At 32.7% G+C, this 20,443-nt stretch overlaps 1 protein-coding gene across 1 annotated transcript in view; it reads right to left on the minus strand.

Annotated features, from left to right (window-relative positions):
- LOC124361767 (synaptotagmin-15-like) overlaps positions 1–20,443 on the minus strand; it is an 83,935-nt gene that overhangs the window by 15,455 nt on the left and 48,037 nt on the right. The window contains exons 4-5 of the mRNA XM_046815733.1: positions 14,832–14,983; positions 4,242–4,476 (exon numbers count right to left, since the gene is read on the minus strand). Coding sequence (XP_046671689.1) covers positions 4,242–4,476; positions 14,832–14,983 — 387 coding nt within the window. The remainder of the gene's footprint in view (positions 1–4,241; positions 4,477–14,831; positions 14,984–20,443) is intronic.

Consider the following 20,443-nt stretch of genomic DNA (forward strand, 5'->3'; position numbering starts at 1 on the left):
ATCAGATCACTTAATCTCTGAGGACGCTATCTGGGGACTTGGTCGGGGGAATTCCTTTTACCCAGTCCTGTTCATGGGTTAAAAGCAAAGCTTTCATTTTAAAATTGGGTTATTAATTATTAATTACGAATATTATGATTAAAAACCCGAAAATAAATAGCATTTTTAGAAATTTTATAGAGGTGTTAAGCGCTTATTAATAATGCTTATTATTCCAGTTTTTTCGGTGCTATCATTCTTGTTTGAGAACTAAAAGGAATATGGAACTTTTTTCTGAATTTCTGATTAGATTTATTTATTCACTTCTAGATTTTCATTGACATTCTAAATATTTGCTCTATTAACAAAGAGGTAATCTGACAGAAAGAGATAACCACCTAGTTTTATTTGTTATTTTTTAATGGCTGTTTTTTATAGTCAGTGATGACTGACTAGAGCAAATTTAAAAGAACATAAAGAAGGTAATACTTATTGAGCATTATAGTTCACTATAGTTCTAATCCTAATAATATTATAAATGCGAAAGTGACTTAGTTTTTCACTCTGCTTTCACGCGTAAAGTATTTCAACTGATTGTACTGAACTTTTACATATACATTGTTAGTGTCTCTGGTACAGGCTTATTCTCATTTTGAAGATGTCTCCGGGCCAGGCCTCAATGATATCTAAAGTAACGAAACTCAACATCGGCATCGCAAAAATACCCTCGAACCAGAAGTGCTCACACACTTGCAAAGCCTATGAATTCGCGTGCGCGGGTAGCTGCAAGTGGAATCACAAAAGGAAATCCTGCAAGCATTGCCAAATGTTTTATATTTGATTATGCATTAATTAAAGATAAGCTTAGTATTGCTAACAGGGAAGAATGTATGTTAACTTATGATGGAAATATAAGTTTTAATAATTTTCATAATATTTCCAATATAATCAATAGCAGTATAAATTGGGTTCAGTAAAGACTAGATAAATCAAGGTCCATGGGTGACAAGAGAATTGGAAAGAGAAGGGAACTATATAGGGCGGATAAACGACGGCCATACTATTTACACTATAAATTAATGTACTATAACATTTACTGCTCTAACTTAGGTAATGATATAGATTTAGCAGAAAAGTAAATATTTTTCGAATAAACCTACACGTGGTAATGGTGATAATGCAGAACAATGAGGAATTGTAAATAATAATTTAACTGAAGAAAATTGAACAAACGTGTAGATAAGATTAGGCTCAAAGACGGCAGTACTGTTATTGTTATGATCCGACTATTATATTGTTGAAAATAAAAAAAATATTTAATCACGGCGCAGTCAGCTGATTATCGAAATGTAGGTCACGTGACACCGGCTCTGGCCGCATTACGGCCAGCTGTTGTAGAGATGCAGCATATCCAAACTCCTTCTTTATGTATCCGACTAATTTGGAGAAAACTATTAATACTATTAAACAGTTAAAAAATAAGCGTTCTACGGGATTTGATAGTATTGATGTTAACCTAATCAAAGAAATAGCAATTTATATTTCACATCTACTAAATCATATTATTAATTTGAGCTTTTGTCATAGATTATTTCCGGAAAAATTAAAATTAATTGTCGCAACACCTCTGTGTAAGATATTAATGTCAGTATACCTTGATAATATTAGGCCAATTAGTTTGTTGGCGGTGTTCTCTAAAGTATTTGAAAAAGTTATAAGAGTTAGACTTGTCACTTCCCTTGATAGAATGAATTTTATAAGTGATAACCAATACGGTTTTAGAAAGGGCAAGTCAACGGAAGAAGCTTTAATAGATGTAAAAAGTAAACATCACTGTAGTATAAATAATAGAAATAAAGTTTTTTTTTAAGTAAAAGGATTGTTTATATAAGTTAACTTGTTGCAGGTTTTAAGGAGGCTTTTGATTTATTAAATCATAAAATACTGTCATCAAAGCTATATTAAATCGTTGTGAGAGGAATAGCTTTAGATTGGTTTAAGAGTTTTATAACCGGTAGATATCAACCGTGACATCATTGGTGAGCACTTAGCCCACCCCTGCTTGTACTCTCTGGAGTACCACAAGGATAAGTCATTTCTGCTATTTTTTTAATCTTCATTAATAATTTATTGACACAAAATTTTCGGGGTAAAATTAATGCCTGTTCTGATGATATTGCGTTTCTTATACTCAAAAAGATACGGAAGTCCTGTTGAATAAAATAAATGATGATTCAACTATGTTACGAAGTTGGTGTTCAGAAAATAAAATGTAAAAATGTAACAAAAACGAAGTAGATTAATTTTATAATTACAGAGTTTTTGTCTTATCCAGTGTTATATCATGCAAATAAACTTTTCTTTTGAGACTACGACACGGTTTTACAAAGGACACGTTGGATCCTTAATAATGTTCATGTTATTCTTGTACGTCACGACCTTGAAGGAGGAGTCTTAACACAATTATTGATTGTTTTGTTAAGATAATCCACTTATCCCACGAGTATATCGTGTTTAAGTACGTACATCATTTTACAGGAAAATAGAGTACAGACAAGTTGTTTATAGTCACATGTTTGTAGAATTCACTGCATATGTATTGGATAAGCGAGATACATGTTAAGTAACTTAACACCTTCACTGCGACACTAGTTATTTACCTAACGTCGGAGTATTTGAAAGGAGCGTCCACCATAGTCAGTGTGTTAAATTATAAATATTCAAAGCGATTGACCTGTTTTACATGAAAGCTTGCTGAACAGGATGGAGAAAAGAGGTGTACTGTGATTTACACTTGCAATATTCTAGTTTTACTTCAAATAGGGAGACCAGAGTTTATTTTTCATTCAGCCCACTTTTGCAGTTTAAACGCAAATAGTCCAAATCAATTCGCAAAAGAATTTCTCCTCAACAGTAAAAAATATCAAGATCTTTATGGACGAAGTTCTAAAATGAACTGATTCTGTAACGTTACTGGGAATACAATGGAATAACAATGCAAACAAAGTATGTTCCGGGTTGACTATTGTATTGCGTCTTGCGTGACCTTTCAAATCTTCTTTACGTAATGTCTATAGAAGTTGTCAGCAATGGTGAATCCCTCACCTTTTGTACAAAATAGTTGTCTACAGAAACTGCTTCCAATTACAGTTTAATGGATATTTAAACTTCAAAAGCAGCAGTGGGAGTAATGTAGAACATAAATTATACAGTATGATGCGGTGATATTTTTATGGAGCTTGGCTTGCTGATATTTTCTGTTCCTCTATATTTCAGAGGTGGCATTGCATTAGGTCTGAGACAACTAAAAAATAGCAATTAAATGTCTTCAAAAATGTAGTTGGCTTTACAATTATCAATAAATTCGTTGAAGATTTTAAAGTATTTTAATCCGTCCAATGTCCCTTACTTGTAACGGTAGAAAATATTATCTAAAAGAACCTGCAGGAGAAATAATAGACCAAATCACTTAATTGTTCAAAGACTGGTATGAACTCAGGTAGCGTCCAAGTATCACGCCTAAAAGATCGGGTGGATCTCATGGAATCCAAGATCGGAATTATGTCCAATTGGTCCAAATTCAATTCCACTGTCCCCTGTGAAAATAAACTACTCGTACAAGGAATAGAAGGCATTCAGGTGTCCAGTACCTAGCGGGTGTATAGTATCCGAGAACCTTTGCATGAAATCTTTGATCGTAGTAACTCTTCAGAATCTCCACTACCAAATAGTATTACTAATCTGCCACAGAAGGTTTGGTCACGATTACGGTGGCTTGATACGATTCTAACTAGCTTGTGGCATAAAACAAATTGTTTGGCACTGGATTCGGCGGCACACGCTATACAGGTGGCAGTAACATGCCACTTCACTGTCACGCACGCTATGAGCGGCGATTTTCAAGACCTGAGGGTGGAATAAGTGAAAAGGAAACGAACCATTAAGGCTGGCTCTGTATTGTAAATTCAACACTGGCACTAACGACATCGTCTTTTTATTGTTCACCCCTTGGTCGTACTTTGGACTGTATCTCAAACTCGACCACTCAGAAGAACAACTTCAACGGCTCTCCTAGTGACTTTATCCGGCCAAGATAGCCAACAGAGCTGAGGAGGCTGGGAGTTGTCAGATATTCCGCACACTCTACATCGTATGGACATTGGATGATTAAAAGAGGCATTGGATGATCATTGCTGGTACCAGTTCTTTTCTTATCCTTTATACTCCTATATTGCTAGCTTCAGTAAAGTGAGAGTCTGTACCTGACGATTGGGTCACAGTTGTTCCCGGTTCCCACGGTGCGGCTCGGTAGGTTCTTGACCTTCAGCAAGGACACGAGCAGCTTCTCGGCAGCGGCCTCGTACCTGAGGGAGAACCAGACACGACCCAGGTGTCCCTCGGGGTAGTCCAGGTCCTCCTCGAAGTTCAGCGTGCCTTGATACAGAGAGGGGTCGATCACTCCGAGGCCGTAGCACCCGGGCACTGACGTGTTGAAACCTGGCACAAATCACTGCTTGAACATCTCAGTAATACAGGATCGTTGTGGATTATGGTTTTTATTAAAAAGGTAAAGTTGGTAACAATATCTACCGATACTAACCTTACCAACTATAAATAACTAATGAATTGCTATTTTATTAAGCGCATGTTCTGGAGTTAGTGAAGTTGACACAGAACATGGTGATTGTGATTTCTAACAAGCATAAGCGTGTCACAACGCTCTGGTTTGATTTGCTCATTTTAACCTAGTCTGTAACTATGTGTTAGGTTAGTTATTTACCTGAAGAAGAGATCAGATTGCAGATCTCGAAACGTAGTGTTACTAATATTTTGTATCTGAACGATGGCTAATGTTCGGAAAAATCCTGTTTCCTTCAAAATCCTTCCATCGTCAAAATCAAACTTCAAACAAAGAATAACAGATGGTTATACAGGATTTTTCTTGTATAGCCTGTATATAACAAAATGAAGTAATTGGAATCCAACTTTTTCATTACATTCAGCATATTTAATTTGTTTTATAATGAAGAAAAATATTTTGAAATTTGTACCCACATTGAATTTTGTTACAAGCAGTTGTTTGATATTGGAAAGGACCCTCAGGGTCATATTTGGAGACACTCAGCCTGAACCAAGTGACGCCCAGCAAACAATGTGCAATAAACATTTTCAATTCTTTCTGCCTATCTGTAAAACATTACAGAAGCTGTATTTTCAAACCCAAATTCGCTCAATTTGGTATACCATTCTTCATTTTTAATTTGTAATTTCACTTAGGATCTTTATTCAATCAAATTGGATCCAATGAGATAAAATTAAGTTTACTATCTTTTTTGTAGTTTTGTTAACAAAACGCGTATTGATTCAATGAGTTAATTCTGTAGATTCAGCAAGCTTTAACTCAGATTTGACCAGAGGGAGCATAGCTCTAAGACGTTAGCAGCGAATTTGGAGCTCCTGCTATTGAACCGAATTTATGAAAGCTTGACATGGATATTCTATAGTTTATTTATCAACTCCGGATTAGTTTGCAGTTGAGACGGCGGAGTCCCGGGGTGGAATCAATTTTCATCTTTATTATTGAAGTGACTACTTTTTTGGGCGGGCTATAGATGTATGTTTTGCACGGGGAGAAGAAACTTTCGATTTGCTTCATGAAACGTCACTTCACGTTTTTTCGATTTCAGCGGCTATCGAGGCGTACTAGAGGGAGGGTTTTTTAAACAAAACTCATTGTTTCAAACACAAAATTGTTATTTATTGTTATTGGAAAAAATCGATATTTATTGAGATACAGGGTTGTGGAATACTTTATTCTTCGGAAAACCTCAAATATTCTAAATCGCGTACTAATCAAAACGTTATGGTATTATGTGTGAATAACTATTGTTAATAGTTTGAATAATCTAATTATATACCATAAATGTATAGAATAAGGGTATAAAATCACCTTGCAAATATTCAAATTTTAATTGCTCTAGGTCAAACTACTGAGTCAATTAAAAGGTTATGAATGTAGGACCAGAATATTTCTCTAGACAATACATATAATTCTAAAAAGAAATTTCTCTTGGGATTTTAGAAAAATGTTTATTAACTGAGGTAGAAGGATTTTTCAAAAATTTAATGCGGATGTATACTGCGTATAGCTTAAACGTATTTGCCAAAGAAATATGTAATTAATCTTACTTAATAATAATAAAAAAAACTGAAATAAATTTGTTTTGTTGATTGTGTTTTACAATCAATAATAATAATATAATTAATTAATACATTATCTAAACTCAATGCATTCTGTCGGTCCACTGCCTTTCCATTTTTCTGAAAATTTTTTCACTAAAATTTAACAAAACTTGACATAGATTTTTCGAATAGACTCCAGAATCAAGACAGTATTTGAAACCAATTATTCATGCAGCATTTCACTTGATTCACAGAGTAAAATGTTGTACAACACTTATTAAAAGTACGATTCAGTATAACCGGGCAGTAGTTTAGATCGTCATGGTGTAACCCTCAAATAATTTAGGATTAAATTAGGATGTTATTGTAGATTGAATGAGGTAGTCCAACTCATCCGCCAGTCAGCTGAGACAATTTAATTTTAGACTTTGTACACGACGTTTTAAGTTAAAAAATCGCTGTAATTATATTTTTTAGTATTACACTGTTACACCCACAGACAAAATTACAAGCAATCAGGTTTATGAATAATATACTATACCAAAATACAGTGGTCGGATTTTGCATTTTGTAACTTTTAATAACGTAAAGGCAGAGGGATAGATATGCCCACAGTTTCATAAGAGCACCTTTCCTAGCATGCAGATATTAAAATGTAGTGTTATGTAAACCACACGGTATGTTTTATCTTATTTTACCTCTCAAACACAAAGCTATCTTTTACCTTAATATTTATAATCTACGAATAATACCTTTAAACGAGCAATTCTTGCATATATATGCATACATACATATATATATATATATATATATATATATATATATATATATATATATATATATATACATATTTATATAAAACCTGAACTAGGAAACGGCTCCAGCAATTCTCATGAAATTCAGTATGCAGGGGGTTTCGGGTGCAATAACTCGATCTAGCTGGAAGGTTTCATTATTAGAAATAAAAATAATAATATATGTAGTAAACCAATCCTCACAGCTGATGTTTCATCAGAAATACCAAAGATTTAAAATAAAAAAATCTTGTATAAATTTAAAAAGGGTTAAACAGAAATGAAATTTTAATTATAATATAAACTGATGAATAATTTCTGGCCTTTTAAAATTAAATTTATTTATCTATTTTATGTACTTCGTTCCACTCGCACTGCTAATGTCAAATGTCTGCACACCTTAACTAACATTATACGAGCAGAAAGGTCACATGATTTAGATATATCGACATCTACAAGATTTGCGACAGCGTGCGACACAACGTGTAGCTACTGCAAATGGCGAGTAACGAGAATAACTATTAGAAGAACGAAGACGTCGTAGGGCATAATAAATATAATAAATATGCCGTTAATGCATTTGTGCAACATCACGCCTTAGGACCATTTGAAATTTTGTGTAGCCTATACATTGCGGTGCATTGCATTTCCATGAGGAACGGGTTTCTATCGCATAAATAGAAATTGTTTTTTGACTGTTGTTTGCATGGATGAATTTTTATCGAGCAACAACAGTTTTCAAATGAATTAGTACTTCTTTTTTAACCGTCACCCATATTTGGAAGAGTTTCATAAAAAATAAGAAACATATACGCATGTTTTGCTCTAGCATTCCTTTAATGCAGAAGATGTCAGAACAATAAAGAGTTATGGCATTTATAGTTTTATTGTTTGCAGACAAATGTATCATAATATAAATCCCGGAAAAACTAAGGTTTTCTGACATTATTGTATAAAAGGGCACGTCAATAGTGTATGAAGAAAAGTTATAGAATTATCTTATACTGGACGCAAGTGACTGTAGTTACTATCAAAAGATTTTAGCATTAAACCCGAACTCAGACAACTGTTGGTTTACAAACGATGTAAACTATTTATTGAATAAAACCATACGTCCAGAATGGCTTAATAGATCAAGTACAATATTCCCAGATTACAGAAACCATAAAGAAAGTGTCTCATCCCCGGGGGAGTTATGTCTCAAGCCTATTGCTGTCTCAGACAATTGTCTGCACCTTGGGGGAGGAAAGCTTGATTAATTGTTGGCCGCTGTAATTTATGATGGAGTTTATGAGAAACACTGTCATAAAAGTGCACGCCGACTTGGTTATTACTTACAGTTATTATTTATAGTTTCGTTATTATTAGTTTCGGTGCTTATTATTTCAACATCATCTTTCATTACATTGACACACTACCTAAAACTGCATTCATCAAAATGCAATGTACTTATTTTATACTAATATTTGATTGTACGAAACTACAGTTGGTAAGTTAAGTAGTAATTTATATTACACCAAACAAGTAACAGCTGTTTTTATACTTACGTTAGTCCGTGAATGGATGGATCATTCTTCGTTACATTATTTACTCAATATTTTTCGCTACGTTAACATGAAACTTTGTTACTATTTCAGTACACGTAAATAACACCAATTTTGTCATGTAAACTAGTATTAATATATACGTTAATTTATTTAAATTACATTACATTAATTTTTTATGTAATGATAATTAAATATACTTTTAATTTCTTAATTCTTTCGATAAAAATCTTTTTCATCAAACAAAAGTGACTTATAGCGTTTATCGTATTTCCGCAAGACTACAAAGTTCATCACTAGGAACTAAAGTGGTAATTTTCAGTGTGCAATCTTGTCTAGTGATTAAGGATTAAAAGAGATTTTGGCTTCTTGTGATGAGCAAAGTTTTTGATCGCACAAGCACATTTAATGAAACAATAAAGAAGTTTGAGATCACAGAAATTAAAAGCCTTAAATAGTGCTCCTTCTTAATCCTCAGCTTAACTGTTATAAGGTCACCTACAACAATCACTTCATGGACCAATGTGTGTATAATTAAGGTTTTATTTGTTTACTATGATAAAAAATAATTATAAGTAAACCAAACAAAGTAACCGCTATGATCGGAGTAGATTTCTCAGACCTACGTATTTATATGTTACATATTTTCTTGATCGGGAAACAAGGCAAAATCAACTATAGCACAAAAATACTAAGACCGAAGTAAATTACAATGGCCATAAATGAATACGCCATGGTGCTCCTGATTTTTACAAATTGCGTGTGAAGCCGCGCGTAACTGTTAGTATTGTCAATCTATCAAGATGTAACAGGTCATATTTGTTTGAATAAATACATCAATTTCGAGTCTAGACATACAACTCGTTTGGAAATACAAATGATATTTTGCAATGTTAAATGTTTCCTGAGGGAGTAGATATTTCCTGAAACTACGCACAACCTTTATCCTGTTTAGAAACTTTGTTCATTACACAAGCCCCAACAGAACGATCAAACTGATACATTTCGCTGCTTTGTGTATGTCCAGAAGTTTACCAGAGGCAAGTTATCTCTGAAATAAGTTGGATTAATTTAATTCACTGACTAGCCTCAAAGGGACAACGTTGAGTTTAACGAAAATTGGAAAAAAGTTATTTCAGAGTAAAATAAAAGTAAATTAACGTCATTAAGATATTTTTTATTTATTATGAAAAATAAAATCTCAAATATTCAAATCTAAAATTAATTAAGTAGCAATCGGATTCCGGTAGTCGCTGATCTTAATATTTACCAAATACCTTATTCCTAAACAAATATTTAAATAGAACGAATTTGTTGATTACTCCAGGAGGATTGGTAGGCATTTGATGCAAAATTTTTGGAGTCATATCCTGGCCCAAAGAAAAACTGTTAAAGATAAATATGACTACGTACATGAAATACGAATGGAGGGCATAAACGCCTTATTTGATTTATTAAAATATCCAAGTTGCCCTAGAAAAACGTTATAAGATATAATGTAATTTTCTTAAATTATATTCGATTTAAAATATTATGTCTTGAGATAAATAATAAATTAAAGAAATATACCAAGCTAATAGATGTTTTACACCTTTAATGTATATTCAAGGTGTAAAACAATATTTTTTTCTTTAGCTATATTTACTTGGGTTACAAAATTTGTTAAGTTGGCATTTTTAATGGCTGCAATTCCTTGCGAAGCTATAAAAACAACTTTATTTGACTTCAAGGAATGACTTCCAATTATTAAAATAAAATATATAAATCCAAAGCCGATTGCATTACTTTCAGCGAATGATAAACCTAGAGAAAAGAATGCAAAGAACAATTGTCATTGAGGTTGGAGACAAAAGGAACAATAGTTCTCCGGAACTAATATTACGAGTCACCCAGCAATTGTTTCATTACATTGACTGATTTATTGATAATGCTTGTTTTTAATTAACACGACCGCTGGGTGATGAACGTCAAGTACGCGGACACATTGGCACATAGTAACCGTATTGATTTCGACATCCAACAGCCAGTGTGGTGATAACGAGATGTATTGATTGTATATATATATATATATATATATATATATATATATATATTGATATATCAATTTGACTTTTCACTAGTTAACACTGTTGACAATCACTGCAAAATATTTATCAAGTTATCATAATAATAATAATAATCATATATGTAATGTTTTATTTTTATATTCATATGAGTAATTAAGAAGCAATGTTGACAAGATAAAGTTGACCTAAACTTAAGTATTATATCAATCCTTTAGGAGTCATTTGCCAAACATAGGATTCTATAGTGGTGAACCCTCGTGTCATCTTTGCAACCAGGAAACTGAAACTGCTGAGAATATCCTTTTGAACTGTGTAGCCCTAGAAACTAAGAGGCATAGACTGGTGGACGCTCAATCTCTGCAGGATGGGAAGGGTTGATTCAATAAGAATGTTAAGTTCAGCTCCAGTTCAACTTCCACTTAGTGCATCGTCTGAAATCTAACGCTTTGACAGGTTTGACTCCTGGAATCGACATCCATCTGAAGAGATCCAAAACATTCGGTGACGAAGAAGCTTAAAACGGACTCTGTACATCGTTTCGACATCGGAGACACCTGGACACCTGGACTACAAACTAATGTAATTAAGATGAGGTGGTGTTGTCATTGTCTCAATTGTGTACCTGACTTCAGACGCTGCACTAAGTGGAAGGTGAACTGGAGCTGAATTGGACATTCTCTGGCGGATGTCAAACCAACCAGTCTTGGAGCCACAATTCTTCAACTCGTGGAAGCAACCAACTAGGGTTGGTACAATGATTCACAAGGCTGATATGGATAAGCCTGAAAACTACCTATTTTTTCAATCAATCGATCAGTCAATATCATCCCTTTCTATGCTTCTATTGTTGGCTGTCAATCACACCACAACACACATTTTCTGTCATGGTGTATTTGCTCATTGACCGTCGCTATGTATGGTTGTTGGTTGCTCTTTGAACTGTTAACGTAGTGTATTTTGTGGATCTCAGTTTACAGACTCTCCTACTGATTGGTCACTCAAGTTTGAATGAAGTGTACTCTTTTTTAACTAGAATGCGTACACTAACACGCACTGTCTTTGAAGTCAGTGCGTCACCATAAATTCTTCCTCGTGTCTGTGTTAAATAAAGTGACAAGTCTTACTCTATAGCATCTTAGATACAGAAACTGTCTATAAAATATCGAGGATGGCGTATCTCGAGAAACACAGGTCATTGTCAGCAATTGCACCGAGGGAATCCTCATTGAGTGAATCAGCTCCTATTTCTCTTATGGCTCATTACCTACGAGCACCTGGCTCCACCCCTACTCTCCTCAACTTAAATCGTTACTGTTTAGTTTATTTATTATGTATTATTCCTTTCTGTATATGCTTTAATTATTTTAGATTACTGTTGTTTATTATCTAATCTAAACTTCTATCAATATGTCTTGGTCGTTTGCAAGTTCCTTCTCTAAAGACTTCACAATATGTCAATATAAATATACAGGGTGTAACTTAAGTCCTGATACGCCAGGATATATTCCAAACTGATTACGATATCGATGAAACGACTTCACCATACCTATTAAAATACTTTTAAAAATTTCAAAGAATAAAAATATTTTCCCCCCTTTTTCAAAGGGGGGTAGAGGGAGGAGAGTCACTTGAAATTTTCAAATTGCAACCCCTATCCTGTGACATGTCATTTTTTAAGACAAATTCAAAACAAACACATTGACATAAACAAAATATCTCTATAACGATCTTAGCAAAATTTATAAGCAAACAACCTAGTTATAGTCCTTTAATATGACATATCATAAGACAAGGGTTGCAATTTGAAATTATAATGTTACCTCGCTCGAAAAAGGCCAAAAAAGTAATTTATCAACTCTGGTAAAGGTTTTACATTGATATCTCAATCCGTTTGGAATATATTCAGGTGTATCAGGACATAATTTAGACCCTTAAATGTAAGGGATTGTTTGCGCATAACTTTTTATAGAATCGTCATAAGAATGTTTGTTCATAACATTGTGTTTCTTTTAAATTTACCTTTAAAATGATATGTCACAAGATAGGCGTTGCAATTTGAAAATTTCAAGTGACCCCCCCCCCCCTATTCCCATTTGAAAAAGGGGGAAACTATACTTTTCGTTTTCAAAGTGTATAAAAGTATTTTAGTATGTGTATTGAAGGTTTTACATCAATGTCGCAATCCGTTTGGAATATATCTAGGCGTATCAGGACTTAATTTACATCCTCCGTGTACACTGTGGTCACATACTTTTCACTAAGAGAATACACTAAATTATATATATATATATATATATATATATATATATATATATATATATATATATATTGAGTTTGTATCCTTACTGCATACAACGCCAAACGACTTACATTTGATATTTAACATTTTGTATTACACCATGTTTTACAAATTTTACGTTTCTGATGTTTTGTTTTGTACATTCTGGTTAGTTACTTCAGTAGTATTAAAGATTTATAAATCGATTCTTCCTTGTTTGTTTGCTTGTATTTGTTATCTCACCGGACATTGGTTAAAGCATTTTTCGTGGCATTCGTGTGAAACTTGAATTTCAAAAGCAATCTTCATTGCTGACGAAAGTTTAATTATTAAGAGATAATAGATTTTCATTTCCGTTTTCCTTGTTCCTTGTTTTCTTCGTATATATTATCTCACCGGATATTGGTTAAAACATTGTTCTTGACATCCGTGTGAAACTTGAACTTCAAAAGCAATCCTCATTGTTGACGAAAGTTTAGTTATTAAGAGATAGTAGATTTTCATTTCCGTTTTCCTTGTTCCTTGTTTTCTTTGTCCTCCCTTCCTCTTTATTTTCTGCCTTGTTTTTCCTTGTTCTTTTATTTATTTTGCAAGATATAATGGGAAAACCTTTATAGAAGAAGTAACTAATGATCACTGTTGTTTAACACTGGAAGAACTTACATGTTGACATGTATAGCTCATCAAATAAAATAGTTTATATTTTTAAATTCACAACGGCTTATAGAATATTTTGCCATGATGGCTGAAGAATGTTGAGACATCACACTTAGATTTCCCATACAGGTACCATTAGGATAATGCGAGTCGTTATAATGTTTAGCAATAATTATCTTGGTTATAATTCTTAAATGAGATAAATTATTTACTTCAAGGATTATATTAAAGACATTATAATATAAAATTCAATATATTGTAAATATATAATAATATATTCAGGCAAATTGATTCTTATTCCTATGCCGTAATATTTATACAAAAAAATTACAATAATATAAGTGAGCACTTTCACAAATTAGGACTACTACAGTGGAATCCACAAGGGCATTATGATCTAAGTGAAGAAAGTAGGATTTTCCGGACACTTGCCATTGTTCAGTGATACAAAAAATAAGTAATTCTACGTTTCGAGATCTGCAATCTGATCTCTTCTTTATGTAAGTAACTATCCTAACACATAATTAAAAACTAGGTTAAAATAAACTAATCATACCAGAGCGTTGTGACACGCCTAAGTCAGGAATCACAACCACTATGTTAAGTGTCAACTTCACTAACTCTAAAACATGCACTTAATAAAAAGATCTAAGTACAGGGAGCAATTGTGTTTGAAACTGTAGACTATTATTAAGTATAAGTTAATACTTATACCTGCCTAGGAAATGTTGCTGCCCCTCATTTAGACTTTTTTGCAGCAAATCCCAATGTACTTAAAGGAAATCTCATAAGTTGTCTATGTGATGAGCATTTGCCTTAATGTGCCTAAGTGGTGGCATGTGGTATACGTATGCACACAAACACACACATGTAATATTTTTAAACTTGTTTTATTGTCTGTTGCTTTGGGCTTATAGTTTACGCTTACTGTTTTCTTGTTATATCTATTTTATGTGTATGCACATATTTATTTATTATTGTTATTAATTTAGTGTATTTATTAAATAATATAAATTTTACATTTTATACCCATATTTTATGTTATCACTTACTTTTTATTGTATATTATTACTGTGTTGTTATTACCATATATTTATTATTTTTATTTATTAACTCATTAATATATTTATGCTTTGTTGCTAAGAATATTTTGTACTGTTGACACCTGCTTACAATTCTAATTTAATACAAAATGATCATGTTGGTATTAATAGATCTTTTTTACTATTGTTGTACATTGGGTTTACCGTTGGAAGTGAAGTGAGGTGAAGTTAAACATGGGCACAGAAACACTTGCACTACTATAACATCCACAGGCTTACAGACTTACTGAAGGAGTTGGACCGCTGTGTGGGGATCTTGGCAATGAGCAGCGGCGGCGGCTCACCCTCCGAGTCCTCGCTGTTCCCCGGCTCTCTCATCAGCTCATCGAAGGACTCTGAGTGACGTAACTGAGGCAAACTGAACTCTATGTCCTTGTTCCTGCCACGAGGACCTCATGATTAGTTATCATTGTTAGTGGTGATATAACAATTCTCATATTGCCTTTAGTGATAGACGAAGTGATAAATATTTACCTTGACTTTTATATCCAGTAAAAAATGTGTATTAAGAGTTTTAATCTTTAATAGTATATATATATATATATATATATATATATATATATATATATATATATATATATAGTATATAAACAAACATATAATTGAAATATGTAATAAAACAGTTGGAATACTTGAGAAATTGTGTGGCAACATCATTATCTGAATGTTACTTAAGCCTATGATGGGCTGGATAACGGTTATTTCTGTCTGTCTGTCCTTAAGATATCTCGAAAACGACTGGTCTCTACATCTTGAAATTTTGCAAGAGGCTTCATTTCTATACAGCAGTACTAAGTTCTCCATAGGATTTTGCTGAGTGTTAGCGAATATTTTTTCATTCGTTTTATAGGTAACACTGATGGCAACGTAAAAAGCAGACAACATCCATTTTTAAAAATTTAGCTCAGTTATACAATATTTTAACAAATTAAATTTTTATTTAAACACAAAAATAATAAAGTCAGTTATTGAATGAAGGTCACGACCTTGCGCTTCAGTACCATCCTAGTTCACCGGGGTTTTTATTATTTAGCATTAAATTTTAAAACCTAACTTAATGAACAAAAATATGAACGTATTATGAAGCACTAGATCATCTGTAACCATTAAATTTTGCATGAAGCTTAATTTTTACATACAGAAAAATGAATTATATCAGAGTGCACATCCAGTTATTGAATTTGACTCTGCGTCATTGAAGCATAAAACTCAGGAAGCTGACACAATTACTCTTTTGTCTGTCGGGGAATTTTAAATGTTGCTTGTGTTTGATTGTCTGCATGTTTCTCGGTTAAACTTTTCGAGCATGAAATGGACTATGGACCTGCCATATTGCGTGCAAACTTAACTAAGCTTATTACGCGACAAGCGGTGTTGTGTATTGCTACCTTGTTTTAAAGGGGAGAGACCACAAATTTTAACCTTATGAAAATCTATCAATATTTTTCTATTCATAAAGAAAACACGTTTGGTTACATACCTATTGTGATTATATACCACTTTTCATTATATAATTATTTTAATTATATGAAAATTTTGATTATAATAAGTTTTCCTTAAATTTCTTAATCAATGTTTAAATGACAACTGATTGGTGAATTGTAATGAAATAGTGACCTGATAGCCTATTAGTATTGTACACAAGTTTACTAACTAGTCTCTCATAAAATCTATTATTCTAGGAAATAAATCATCAGTTTAGTTTTGGTGAAGGGAAAAATGGAGGGCACTTGAAGAATTTAAAATACTAAATGATAAATGTCTTCAAGATCGTATTTTGGCTGACTTTATTTAAGGGAGCACTTCGCCCTATCTTCGTAATGTTAACATAGGTACACTTATCTCAAGAACTACTTGAGGTATCTTCATAATTCTTTTTTTCATTTAAAAGAGGGCTTCTAGGGGAACACGTGGAACCAAAAAAAAAATTTTTTTTTGGCATATATACCCTAAAAGTTATATATATTTTTTGTTTTAACGCTTGTCAAAAACCTATATAAATATGTGTATATGTATGTATATAAATATTGAACTCAGTGAAATGTGATGTTTTTAGTGGTTCCACATATGTAAAACAGTGCTACAAACATACAAAAAAAAATTTCATATTCCTACCATTTGTAGTTTTTGAGAAAAAATGTACTTTTGTATTGAAAACCGCAACTTTCGGAAAAACACAAAAAACGGAAAAAATACTGCTTTATTACCTTTTTCAGTACATTCCAGGTGCATAGGCTGGCTGATCTCCTTCCTGCTCCTCATATTCATCCTCCAGACTTCTTTTTAGTAAGTTTTTCTTCTGTCTAATTTTTTTCTCTATATCTTCTTGAGCTTTCTCTGCCTTCCAAATTCGCCGCCGGTCAAGCTTTTTCATTGCTGTAATAAAATGCTGCCCTGGTGACACTCCTATTTCTTGAAATACTTTGCATTTGCCAATGTAGCCATCATTAAAAGCTGTAACAGCTTCATATATGCCAAATTTCAAAGTTTTAATCTCCACAAATGTTCTTTTAGGTATGTAGGTCCAAATGACATCTCTGCAACCATTCATTATCCGATACAGCTTCTTGCACAGCACTTTGCATTGACTTCTTACACACTTAACTCAGCAATTGAACCCAAGTAATGCTCATGTTCATGATATCTCAAAGGCGGAGGTGTAAGATTCATAAAAGCGCAAATTTTCTCCGCAGCCACTCTACCTTTGCCTATGTTACGCATAGCATAAACCAAACGAAGATTTAGGTCATAAAATGTGTTAGGCCTATCAGACTTTGCTTCATTCTGATTAGTGTTAGGGCCTGACTAATTCAGAGTTTGTCACAGTAATAGTGTTTTTCACAATCAGAACAGCTGACTATAATTTTTGATGCTAGGCCTACAATGTGTTTTTACTTTGTAAACAAGTTGGCCATGGCAATTTTTACACACTGAAACGTTTTACTAAGAGCCTCATTCAACAATCCTATATTAACTATACAGTTTTCAGACTCATCATTTTCATTCAATTGGTACTGTTTCAAAAAAGGACTGACCTTCTTAGAAGATGCACTTTGAGGTCTTGGCCTATCCACATTTGGAGTATTGGTACCTACCTCGATTGTTACTTGATCCTGAGAAACTAGGCCTAGGACTAGTTGGAGGGTTATGTTGATTTCCTTTGAAAAAACGCGTTTCTTGAAAGCAGGCTTTGAACGTGGCATTATAAAATTCACTACACTTATAACAAAAAATACTCAGAACTCTCCACTAAACTCACAAAAAAAACCATAATCATTTACGTAATTTTTCACTCTCTAAAACAGAAATGTCAGTAACCAAAACATGTATGCTACCTAGGTTATAAGCAAATGGTTATTAAAAACAGATGTTTTGTTGGTTAGTGTAAGTTGTTGACATAACAAACTGTCACTGCCAACCAAATCATGAACATGACTGCAAACGAAGTAGTACTAATAACAGCACCATTCAAAGTGTGACTGCTACAGGCCCGAAACTGCCTGCAGGCCTATTTAAAAAAAAATATTTCGGACACTTCTAGTCATCATAAAAAAAATTTTAATACCACCATTGTTATCGGGAAATTTCCAAACTTTAATAAAAAAAAAAAAAAAAAAAAAATTGTAATTTTTGAGATTTTTTACGAAGTGCTCCCCTTAAATATTTATTTACCGGTATGGCGGTTGTTATTAAGCGCATCAATCTACAATAATACGAGGGAATAAAATAATTGTTTGTTATTTTTAATTCTTGATCGTTTCTCATCAAAACTAGGGTGATTAATGATAGACTTTTTCGATAACTCCTCTATCGAGTAAAAAAACACTTAGCTATTGGTTTTGGGACTCCTTAAAATTATTGATTCAAAAATTTAATTCAAATTGCAACTTTATATTGAGTGGATTCCAATCTTCAGTAACAAATTTGTAGCCTTACCGAAATCCATCGTTAAACTCCTGTAGTATGAAAAATGACTCAGCACAACGCCATTTCGAATAACCATTTAATTTAGTTATGTGCTATAGTGCAATGTATGATAATATATAATAAACATTCTCGACAGATATATATATATATATATATATATATATAAAGATAAATTTTATAAATTAATATAATAATTTTATATTAAATTATAATAAATTTGTTAAATAAGGCTATTGCCATTTATACAAATGTAATGTAAATAAAAGCTATTTGACAGGTATTTGGTCTTCCGATCATATGTTAGTTTGGTTATTTAAACGCATGACAGATACGGCCAAATACAAAATAATTGAATCGTAAAAAGTGAGGGCTCTGTAGTGTAATGGTAGCACATTCACCCGGCAAGTGAGAGATCCGGGTTTGAGTCCCGGCGGAGCAAGTACTTTTTGCGATTCAATGATTATTGAAATTAAATAAGGCTATTGCCATTTATACAAATTTAACGTAAATAAAAGTCATTTGACAGGTATTTGGTCTTCCGATCATATGTTAGTTTGATTATTTAAACGCATATGTGACAGATACGGCCAAATACAAAATAATTGAATCGTAAAAAGTGAGGGCTTTGTGGTCTAATGGTAGCACCTTTACCCGGCAAGTGAGAGATCTGGGTTCGAGTCCCGGCGGAGCAAGTACTTTTTGCGATTCAATGTTTATTAGAATTAAATAAGGCTATTGCCATTTATACAAATTAAATATATGTATATATATATATATATATATATATATATATATATAATTACAAAATGGCCGATGTACCTATCGATCCTAAGTAATATCATAAAAGAAGTTTTCAATCATAATACACCACGTAGCTAATAAAATGTGAGAGTTGCTCAACTTTGCGCGTAATTTCCACAGCTGTGGCACGTGTTACGTGTTTCATTCTCAAGTAATCTCCGAGTTTAGGTGAGTTTAAAACACATTATTATGTAATATCACTCACTTTGTATAGCGATTACTACCTGAGTAGGTGTTAAACATGGTACTTAGTATTGAGTACAATGCATATGCTGTGCAAGCATGGCACTAATCTTACAGTACAATTGTACAACTTTTGCTCTTTAATGTTTTGTCTAACAAATCTTTTCCTTTTCAAACGTTTGAGGGAATTTGATATTAGGAATACATATGTTTAATGTTTCCGATGACAAAATTAGACGTTAGTGGCTACTTACAATAAAAATTCAATTATAAAATACCTATTGTGATTTTTGTTTGCTCAAACTACAATTTTCTAATGTACAACAAAATTGAAGATAAAATATAGATACGAGGAATTTATTGCCAATTTAATACCCAATTAATACACAATAAATATTCCACAAATAATTGCAATATCGTGTTACTGTCATAGGCACAAATTCCATTTTTTCATTGACAAGACTTCAACATCGCAAACTAATTAAATATAATATCAATTTAAGTTTAATTTAAGCACTTCTAAGCCCAAATTAAACAAATGACTCATAAATCTATTAATAGATAAAAATATTAAATAATATAATTTTGGGAGAGTGTCTGCCTGAAAAAGGTATCAGTCAAAATGTATACACAGTGGAAATACTCCCTTCACAAAACTTTAGTGATTATTGTTCTGAAGAATTTAAGATTACTGAACAGAACAATCACATTAAATCGTTCTCTTAGTTAAATAATAGTAGAGAAATGTTAGATTTTTATATTAAAATTTTTCCTTATCTTTATCTTTAAACCAGCATTGAGTGTATACCCAGGGCAGATTGTTACAGTGTTTCTATTACAGTAACAATAAAATATTGTCAAATGAATAGGATAGATTAAAATATCAAATAGATTGTATTAGGTTATATCTTATTAGTGGTAAAACAGT

The sequence above is a fragment of the Homalodisca vitripennis genome, chromosome 5 (genome assembly GCF_021130785.1).
Source record: "Homalodisca vitripennis isolate AUS2020 chromosome 5, UT_GWSS_2.1, whole genome shotgun sequence".
Classification (NCBI taxonomy): Eukaryota; Metazoa; Arthropoda; class Insecta; order Hemiptera; family Cicadellidae; genus Homalodisca; species Homalodisca vitripennis.